General features: G+C 44.4%; 1 protein-coding gene across 1 annotated transcript; it reads right to left on the reverse strand.

Annotated features, from left to right (window-relative positions):
• Nucleotides 1–9,318: 9,318 nt before the first annotated feature.
• LOC114184590 lies at nt 9,319–10,064 on the reverse strand. Its single transcript, XM_028071900.1, has 2 exons — nt 9,762–10,064; nt 9,319–9,615 (listed from the first exon to the last, which is right to left on the reverse strand). Exons 1-2 carry the CDS (start codon nt 10,062–10,064, stop codon nt 9,319–9,321), a joined length of 600 nt encoding a protein of 199 aa, XP_027927701.1.
• Between the last annotated feature and the right edge of the window lie 793 nt (nt 10,065–10,857).

Below are 10,857 nucleotides of genomic sequence, written 5' to 3' on the forward strand. Positions count from 1 at the left end.
CAAGAAGGAGCTGCCGACAAGTTTTTTTATATGTATATGTGCCATTTTTCACAACTGCATGTTAGGCTGCCGTTAGAAGACTTTGCTATGGGGGTGCTCCGCCTATTAAATGTAGCGCCTACTCAACTGCATCCGAACAGCTGGGCGTACTTGCAGGCCTTCTGTGTCCTTTGTCAGTCGTTGTATCTGCAGTCGTCTCCCCTTACATTTTTATACTTTTACGACACAAGTATAAGCAGGTTGGACGCATTTACGTAATCGTTCAAACACTTCAAAGATGAGTTTTTCAAAGTGGTGGTGAAGGAGGGAGGGAGGTCATATTTCCTCAACGCAGATGGGAGTACCAAATTCCCTTTTAGTTGGACATGTAACCCCTGGCGGTATAAGGACATGAATACCGATGAGTTGTCAACGGCAGATAGGGAGGTAGTGGAGGTGCTGATTGTAACATCCCGACCAGATATTACGAATTTAAATAATAAAATAAAGAAGTAAATAATAAAACTTCATTTATTATAACTGATATTCCCAAAACGCGGGAAAATTAAAAAAAAAACTTTTATTACTTTCATAATACACCAAAATTCATAAGTATAAATAAGATTGTAATTATCCAAAAGTCCAGAATATTTATAATTACAATTTATTTGAAAGCATAAAAAACTTCATAAAAGTTCTGATAAAATCTTCTCCCAAAACTAACCCCGCTCCGTCTCTAGGCCTCACCAGATCCACCTGCAATAACATCTGCTTCCGTGTACCGCGTACACAAGCAGATAAGGTGAGCTAACATAATACACACATATATATTTATATATATATATATATATATATATATATATATATATATATATATATATATATATATTGCATAGTTATATATATCACACAATCACACCAATACTGTTGCAGTAAAATCGTCTGGCGGGGGACACGTATCGCCAGGCACTGCCGCTTCCAGACCGCCTGGAAGGTATGATGAGTCGAACCTTGGCTCACATTCAATAATTAACTTTTGGGGAATTTAATATTATTTTTGCGCTTACAAATTTTATATTAGTTGCATCAAATTTATTATTAAATATTCTTGTGTTTAATAATGAAAGTGTAATTTAATTTAGGTCCTCAAGGGTGTAAATAATGAATATTTTAATTCATAAATTAAATCCCAAAATAGGAATTTTGGAGAGAAATAGTTCAGGTACTAAATGCACCCCCAATCCTCATGTTTACACCCTTTTTTTCAATTGGAAAAATCTATTTCTAAAATAAAACATTTCTAGAGCTTGTTGCACCCCCTATTTTCAGGTTTACACCCCATTCTATAATTTAACTTTAAATTTATGCTCTGCACCCCTCGTTTTTACCAAGCTGCACCCCTAATGTCACTTAAGATCTAATCTATCTGATTTCGCCATGTGACAATCCTTCACTTAATAAAATAACCACTCATAGTTTGCCACATCATCAATCCTCCACTAACTCAAATCACCAATCAAAACATGCCACCTTATCACTCTCTCTCTCCTTCACACAACCAAAACCCTAACCCTAATCTCCTTCTTCTCTCTCTTCTGCACCAATCCATCCCGCAACCACCACCTCCGTTACCGCCACGACCTCGTCCGACCACCGCAGCTCACGCCGAAATGTAGCCACCTGTCGCACTCCCGCCGGACTGCTGCCACCACGTCACGCTCACGTCGGAATGCCGCCACTGTCGCACTACAACATCTCGAACCTGCCAATCCCACGCCGCCATGACTCTAGTCGTGACGTCGTCTTCCTCGTGTCTCCATTGCACCCCTATCTCCGCGCCACCTGCGCCACCATCTTCTCCGACGTCTTCTGCACCAACGCTGTCGGAAGTTCGCCATTGTCGCACCACTCGCGGAACCTGCGACAGCCACGCAACACCGCTACAACACGCGTCTCACGTCGCGCCACCACCTCCGCGCCAGCCAGCATCTCGTATGCCATCTTCGACGTCGACGCTGCCGGAAAACCACCATGGCTACACCACACGAGCTCACCGGAACAGACTGTGCATGCACTCATCCGCAACAGTCCGCACACCACACTCAGCCATGCTCAACGCCAAACAACAATGATCATCACACTCACACCGGAAAACACATCTTTCCGCAACAGCCGCGAACCCAGCCGCTCCGGCGTTTCCGCCGCCACTACGTCAACCATCGTAACCTTCGCGCAACCACTCATGGCAGTCAAACCCTAATGGAGAGACTTCCCTGACATGTGGCAGTCTCTCAATGACTGTCAAAAAGTTAAGACTAGTCAACCAGTCAACCCTGGCAAGGATTGGTCAACCGTGGTCAATTTTTCTATTTTACGTTATATTTGGCAGGTGGTTCCTCTGTAGGAACCCTAAATGGCCTAACAAGGAAAAGATAGTTTGGCAGCAGCTCACCACCAACCAGACTAATTCTAGAAGTTTCCCAGAATCACAAACTCTAAAAATAGAATATACAAATCATACGTAATCAAGTAATCATTCCATACTGAGCATGCCAATCAGATTTAAAATAGTCAACACATGAAATTACCCTATTTAGCATGTCAATCAACTTTAAAATAAGGTTAACATGTAAGGTAATCCAATTATCATACCAATCAGAATTAAACATAAACTTAACGCGTAAAGCTCCCCTAACCTGGTTTCCTTGCTTAAAACGCAAATGCTAGAGCTCCCCCTTTGATCACCAATGGTCTCCTTAGCACCACCTCAATTTAGCTCTTCTAATTCACTTACTAATCATTTATTTTCCTTAATTTCGTGCACCTTACAATGCTCTCAAAAATCCAGCCTCCAATTGATTTTAATTGTCATTCAAAGTCACTTATGGACTGTTTCCCAGCCTCCCTTGGCTGCTCATTCTTCTAGGGTTTTCTCCACCCCTTCACCTTCATGCCAAAACTAATTTTAGCAAAAATGAATTTTAATTTAGAATTACCAAGGTTCGAACCCATAACCATGCCAATGCCAATTTAATGCACAACCATTTAACCAATTCATGTTTCGGGATATTTAATATAATTCTACGATTATATTATTACTCAACATGATCAAGCATATTATAAAAAATAATAATAAATTAAATAAAACACAATTGGCATACATAGGACTTGAACCCAAGACCTCTCACACAATCAAGTACTCTCAACCACTTGAGCTAATACTTTTCCATATCATATAAATCAATAATTAATGCCTTAAAGGCTTCCACTACCCATATTTATTAATTAATTAATTATTTAATTATTTAATTTTCACGGGTCTTACACTGATGAAGTTTACGAATAGACTGCCCACTAAGGGCTTAGTTAGGGTTTATAATTCGGTTCATCCGATAATTGATATTGAAGGTATTTGTTTGTGATTTCAACTATTTCAATGTGTTTAAGTTAACTAAACAAACTTTGGTGTCTTCAATGCAGGACATATGGCTCAAGTTGGGAAGAAGAATTTGACCCTTTTCCAAGCGCTAAGGAAGGAGAAGGCGGTTAAGGCAAAAGCGTCATTGGTGGAGGTGCATGTACATGGCACCAAGAGGAAAGCCGAGTTGTCGGCCAGGCCCGGCAGAGGCAAAGATGTTAAGAAGGTGAGGGTTGCCTTGTCAGGGCAAGGGTCGTCTAGTGGAGCGAAGGGGTCGGAAGCCGGTCTAATTGAGCTGCTGAAGACGACCGTTAGGAAGGATATTGAGATTAACATGACAAAGACGCTGATTAACTCCATTGATAGGATGGAGCCAGACCACCTAGTGAGGACGATGGTGGAGTTTAGTAGCAAGGCTCTAATATTGGGTCGCCGAGTTGGGTCGTTGTACCGAAGAGAGCTGAAGGAAGGGAACCGTGAGAAGTTGGAGGAGCTGCAAGGGAAGGTTGATAAGTTTGCAGAAGAAAAGGCTGCATGGGAGAAGGAGAGGGAAGAGTGGAAGGAGGAGAAAAAGAGGTTGAGGACCTGGAAGGTTCACTGCTTGGACTCAGAGGAGAAGCTTAAAGGGAAGATAGCCGACCTTGAGGCGGACTATGATGTGTTGAAAGAAAAACATGAAGGGGTATAAGTCGAGCTCGAGGACTTGAAAAGCTGCATCATTCAAGAGCATATCAATGGGTTTCAGAAAGGGGTGAGGCACGTGGCCTTCTTCTACAAGGAGGTGGATGTGGCAGATCCAAGGTTTGATGTGAACAAAGATGTAGTGGACAGCCAGCTCATCAATGAAGCCGAGAGCAGCCCTAAAGAGGAGGTAGAGAAGGCCATGGTGGATGAAGACGCAAATGCAGGGGCGACCGTGGAGGGTGAAGGTGACAAGGCGGCTTAGGATATAGTTTTATGATTTCTATTTCTAATGAAACCTAAGTTCGTAATAACCCGTACAATATTTTTCATTGCTTTTGAATGTGATGCATATTTGTGGATATATTTGTTATGGTTGTTTGACGATAGCATACATGATAGGAACGCACTTGTTTGGTATTGTTGTTATGCGTGCTATACGCTATGTTTTATGTCTATTTATATGGATATGTGTTATTGTAATGGGAGTAGTCGACCCGAACCGCTTACTTATGGTAAGGGTGGGGAACTAAAAGCGAATTTTAACATTAACTTAAGGGTGTTCGACCCAAGCCGCTTACTTGTGGTAAGGGTGGGGAACTAAAAGCGAAGTAAAGATAAATGCGAGGAGTAGATGTGAGGTTAAGAACCCTTTGTTTTATTCATGAGATTTGGGGTGCCTCACTAAAAACACCCTGGCCAAAACCCTCCTTAAGGAAAAAAGACTAGGTGAGGAAAAAGAGTACACCCAGGGTTACATGTATTCGGTACAATACATGTCTTTAACTGAAATAAAACTTGAGATAGGACACATTCCATGTATTGGGTATCTCTTCCCCTGATAATTGTTCAAGCTTATATGCTCCTCCTCCAGCATCTTCACGTATTCGGTACGAGCCGTCCTAATTGGCGAAGAACTTGTCATCCTTCTTTCTTGCACTGTTGGCCATTCTCCAAACTAAGTCTCCCTTCGCGAATGATCTTAGGCATAAGTTCGCATTATATTTTCTGGTCGCTCTCTGTTTGGCAGCTAAGTTGCGTATCTGGGCTTTTTCTCTTAACTCGGGTAGGAGGTCGAGGTGGGTGCTCATGTTTTTGTTATTTTGAAATGGGTCGTACAGTTCTCGGCGCAGAGATGGTTCACCAATTTCAACTAGTATCACGATGTTTGCGTCATATAATAGGCTGAACGAGGATTCGTTTGTTACTGATTGAGAGGTACACTTGTAGGCCCATAGCACTTCAACTAATTCTTCTGGCCATCGACCCTTGGCGTTGTCCAACCGTTTACGCAGTTCTACTAGTATAACCTTGTTTGCTACATCAGCTTGTCTCTTGGTCTGTGGGTTGTCAATAGAGCTGGTTATATGTTTGATGCCTAGGCTGGTATAGAATTTAGCGAGTTCTTTGTCTATGAATTATCGGCCATTGTCGATGATGATTGTGTGCGGGATGCCATAGCGGCATATAATATCCTTCCAGACGAATTGTTGGACCTATTGGGTGGTAATGGTGGCTAATAGTTTGGCCTCTATCCACTTGGTGAAGTAGTCGATGGCTACTATAAGTAATTTTACTTAGCCTTTTCCTAGGGAAAAAGGGTCGAGAATGTCCATTCCCCATTTTGCGAAGGGCCACGGGGATAATATACAATGGAGTTGTTCTTGTTTTTGATGGATGAGGCTGCCATGTTTCTGGCAGGGTATGCATTTTTTGACAAAAGTGTGGCAATCGGCCTCCATGGTCGGCCAGAAGTAACCGGTGCGAAGGATTCTGGTAGTCATGGTGTGTGCGCCGAAATGATATCCGCATATGCCTTCATGTAATTCTTTAGTATTGTACTGTGCTTGTGATGAAGGATTATCTTGTTCCTTTTTAAGATTATTGAATATGGTGTGAGTTGATTAAGAAAGCTAAGTGAAATCCCCACTGGACAATAAGATAGCAAGCTATCTAGATGTGAAGGTTCCTTTCACAAAGCTCAACAGAAGAAGATGATGGATTGATTCAAACAAAAAGGAAATGGAAAGCACATAAACCATAGAAAACCAAGAACAATTAAAGGAAGAAGAAAACATAAAACGGAAAGGAAAGAAATGGTAAAAATGTGAGAAGCACGCCACTACAAGGTTAGGCTAGAAGCCATGGCAACCTTCTTGAAGATGAGTGGATGTGTGCCGCCACTTGCTATGCAACATAAGGCTTAAAAGTATTCACTCCCAAGGGAGGAAACTCTCACAAAGGTTTGAGACAAAAGAGTGTTTTTACTTCAAAATGTTCAACTCTTTTACATGTCTAGGAGCACCCCTTATATAGAAGATACCTAAGGATGTCTCTACAAAAACCTAACCCTAGCTTCTAAAAACTAGGTCAAATAAGGTTACAAAAAGGAGAGACAAAAGAGCTAATAACTATGGTGTGTGCAAGGCTAATTTCGTTCTAGCACAAAAGGAGACAAATAATGTGTCTCATATGTTACCAAAAAGTGGCCAAAGTGTGCTAAAATCAAAGGAGACCAAAGGTACATAGGTACACTTGCTTTATGCCTTTTTCTTTATGCTTTGTGCCTTTGCTTTACTCTCTCATCCACATCATATATACTCCCCAATCACCATGCGCCACCTAGCATTGCTTTCTTACTCCTAATTAACCTACAAAGCAAATAAACATAGATTAGCATGTTGGCTTAAGTCAAGTCAACTATAGTCAACAAGTCAAACCTAGTCAAAGGTCAACAAGTCAACTAAAGTTGATTCAACTAAGTCAACTTAGGGAATCAAAAATAACAAACACAAATGAAAGGGATGAAGGATTAGTGAACTTCCTTTCTAAACATGCTTAGTCTTCTTAAGCATGTGCCTCCATCCTTGGTTAGGGTCAATCCTTCATCATCTTGCTCTGTAGTTACACATTTGAGAAGTGGTTGGTCGTATCCTTGCTTGTACAAGTCATTGCCTATCATCGTGTATCTGGCGGCTTTAGTTAGCCACCTGTCAACGTCAGGTGGGGGGTTATCGGTTCGGAGGTATTGGATGTAGGGAGTTGTCCAATTGTCGGCTTGGTGTTGGGTTAGGGAATGACAAGTGTTTGTTATGGAAGGGGCAGATAGCGTTTGTTGTAAGAGTGATCGATGGTGGCTTTTTAGCTTAGTGCTGGCTAGTTTGGACAATATGTCGGCTCTGACGTTTTTGGATCTAGGGATGTGTTGGATGTAGATTTGTTCAAAAGCAGATTGGATGACTTTTCGGACCAGGTTGTAGTATTATAAGAGGGTAGGGTCTTAGATCTGGAATTCGTCATTTAGATGGCCCACTATAAGTTTGGAATCGGTTTTGCATGTGAGCGATTTGACACCGACTTCACGGGCGAGGGATAGGTCGACGAGGATGGCTTCGTATTCGACTTGGTTGTTGGATGTTCTGAAGGCGAAGTGGAGGGATTTTTCGATGAGGATGTCGTTGGGACCTTCTAAGATGATGTCGGCACCTGCCCTTTTTGGGTTTGAAGAACCATCAACGTAAAGTGTCCACTGGTCCTCTTCAGGGGTTCGTTAGAGATCATTGAAAAATTCTAGGAGGCATTGAGCTTTGATGGGGCCGTGGGGTTCATAACGGATGTTAAACTCGGATAATTCGACGGCCCAAGACGACATGCGACCCGCAAGGTTTGGTTTTTGCAGTATCTTCTGGATGGGGTAGTCGGTTTTGACGATAATGTTGTGGTTTTGAAAATAGGGGCGTAGGCGTCGCGCTGCGTGTACTAGGGATAGGGCTAATTTCTCCACCATCTGGTATCTGGTTTTCGTATCCTGCAAGGTTCGGCTGACGAAGTATACAGAGTGTTAAGTGTCATTGACCTCCTGAACCAGCGCGGCGCTTACGGTGTGATCCATAGCGGTGATGTAAACGAGTAAGGGTTGATGAGTGTCCGGCTTATGGAGGATAGGTGGTGAAGTGAAGGTGTTTTTTAGTTTTTGAAAAATTTGTTCACATTCATCATTCCATGAGAACTTGGCTGATTTCTTTAGTAGTTGAATGATGGGTTGGGTTTGTTCGGCCAATTTGGGGAGGAAGCGAGAGATGGCGGTTAGTCAGCCAATGAGGCGTTGCACTTCTTTGACACTGCTGGGGCTTCGCATCTCAATGATGGCATTGCATTTCTCGGGCTAGCCTCTATGTCGCGTTGTGTAAGCATGAAACAGAGGAATTTACCACGATCGACGCTAAAGATGCACTTTTCAGGGTTGAGGTGGAGGTTGTATTGTCGTAATGCAAAGAAGACAGTGGACAAGTCTTGAGCGGGCTGTTGATGACTCGGGGATTTGACGACCATATCGTCGACGTATACCTCGACACATCTACCCATTATGTGGCTGATCCATTAGCCGCTGATACGTTGCTCCCACAATTTTTAGGCCGAATGGCATGACTTTGTAGAAGTAGTTGGCATCGTCTGTAATGAAGGCGATTTTGTTTATGTCGGATGTGGCCATGGGAATCTGGTTGTAACCAGAGTATGCATCAAGAAAACTAAGAACTTTGTTACCGGCTGCACCGTCAACTAGCTGGTCAATGTTGGGTAAGGGGTAGGCGTCCCTAGGGCAGACTTTATTGAGATCCGTGTAATCGATGCACATGCGCCACTTGCCATTAGCTTTCTTGACCAAAACTACATTGGAGATCTAGGTGTTGTAGTGGGCCTCTTCGATAAATCCTGCATTGAGTAACTTGTCGGCTTCAGCCTTGTCCGCTAATCGGCGTTCTTCACCAAGTTTACATTTTTTCTAGGAGACATATCTGGCCTCCTTTTAAATGGAGAGTTTGTGAGATGCGACTTGAGGGTCAACGTTGGGTAAGTCAGCAGCTGACCAGGCAAAGAGGTCTGTGTTACTGATGAGGGTGGGTGTAAGGATGTCGCGTTGTTCGGGTTATAAGCCAGTGCCGAGTTTGATGGCGCGTCCATTAGGGAGTTCTAGTGGTGTAGTTTCTTCGATCGGCTCGAGGCGGGCATCCCGGCCTACTCTGGGGTCCAAATCGTATCCAAATAAGGCTCTGTCAGAGCCGGGTGGTCGTTCAATATGATTGGTTTGAATGATGGGAAGTTATGGGCGTAGCTGGCCATGTAGCATTCGCGTGCGAGCCGCTGGTCGCCGTGGATGGTAAGGATGTCGCCGAATGGAGATGGAAATTCATGGCCAGATGAGGTGTGGATACGACTACGCCAAGAGTGTTGAGGGATGGTCAGCTGAGGAAGACATTATAGGATGTGGCCGCGTCAACGACAAGGAATCGGATAGGGATTGTCTTGGTTTGAGCGCCATCACGGAAAACGGTGTAGAGGTCGATGTAGCCACGGGTGGAGACATTTTCCCCTGAGAATCCATATATGGGTTCATCGCATGGAACCATGGCGGTGGTAGGGAGCTGGAGTTTCTGATACGTTGCCCAATAGAGGATGTCAACGGAACTGCCTTGGTCAATGAGGACTTTCTTGACGGCATAGTTTTCCAACTCAACCATGATGACCATGGGGTCATCCTGCTGGTTATCAAGGCCATGGAAGTCGTCGTCTGTGAAGGTTATGAGGGGCATGTGACGTCTGTGGTGGGAGTGGGTGATATGGTTGATGGATTGTATATGGCAGAGGTGTTTCTTTCTGGCGGATGAGGTGGATCCACCACTACCAAAGCCACTAGACATGGTGTTAATGGTGCCGCGTAGTGGGGGTTGGTCGGGGTGATATCAGTGCGAGCAGGTTGGGGGTCGCGGTTAGTGGGCTGACTTAGACGTTTGTCATGGCGAGAATCGCGGGGAGGGCGTCGGTGGTAAGAACGTGGAGGGTGATCGGATCTTGGAGGGTGGTCATCTCGGCGAATGAAGCGACGAAAGTCGCCAGCACGAACCAATTCTTCAATCTTGTCTTGGAGTTCTTTGCATTCCTTTGTGGTGTGGCCATCGTTTCGGTGATAGCGTGAATACTTAGTCATGTCCGCGTTGGGCGGAGTGGTCGTCTTGCGTGGTGGTGGGATGAGGTCGGCCTGTAGGGCTTCGTCAAGGAGACGGGATCGATGAACGTTTAAGGGTGCATATCTGGTGAAGCGGGGTTCTCGGGGTCTCGGGTCAGGCCGAAAAGGTTGTGTAAGGGGGGTTGCTGCAGAGGATGTATAGTCATTGCAGAATTTTGTATGGAGAGTTTGCATCTTCTCCATGCGGACATAGTCAACGGCGTGAAGTTTCAACTCATGCATGGAGGCGGGTGAGTGGAGGTAGACGTTGTTGGCGAAGGTGCCGGGTTTGAGAGTGAGTGTCATGCGTTGAAGTGTCATTTCCTGATTGGGGTGTGGTGTGCGAAAGGCAGCCTTACTGAAACGGTCAATGAAAGCCCAGAGCGTCTCATGTTGTTCTTGTCTGACGCCAAGAAGGGAGATGGTTGTAGTTTAATGTGGGCGACTACCGGCGAAGTGAGTGGTAAACATGTGGGAGAGGGTGTCGAAGCAGTCAATGGAGTATGGCGGAAGGGTGGTAAACCATTCAAGGACAGGGCCTTTAAGGGTGGTAAGGAAGGCCTTGCAGAAAATGACATCATGAGAAATGTAGAGGTCGACGTGACTGATATAGACCTTGAGGTGCTCGTCCGGGTCGATTTCACCTGTATAGCGCTTTAGGGTGAAAGGTTCCCACTGGGTAGGGAGGGAGGTGTTGGCGATGAAGTCCGTAAAAGGATGACGACGTCTGGGTTGTGTGGATGGGAGTGGGTGAGGGAGGATGGGATGGTGAACG

The sequence above is a fragment of the Vigna unguiculata genome, chromosome 5 (genome assembly GCF_004118075.2).
Source record: "Vigna unguiculata cultivar IT97K-499-35 chromosome 5, ASM411807v1, whole genome shotgun sequence".
NCBI classification, from domain to species: domain Eukaryota; kingdom Viridiplantae; phylum Streptophyta; class Magnoliopsida; order Fabales; family Fabaceae; genus Vigna; species Vigna unguiculata.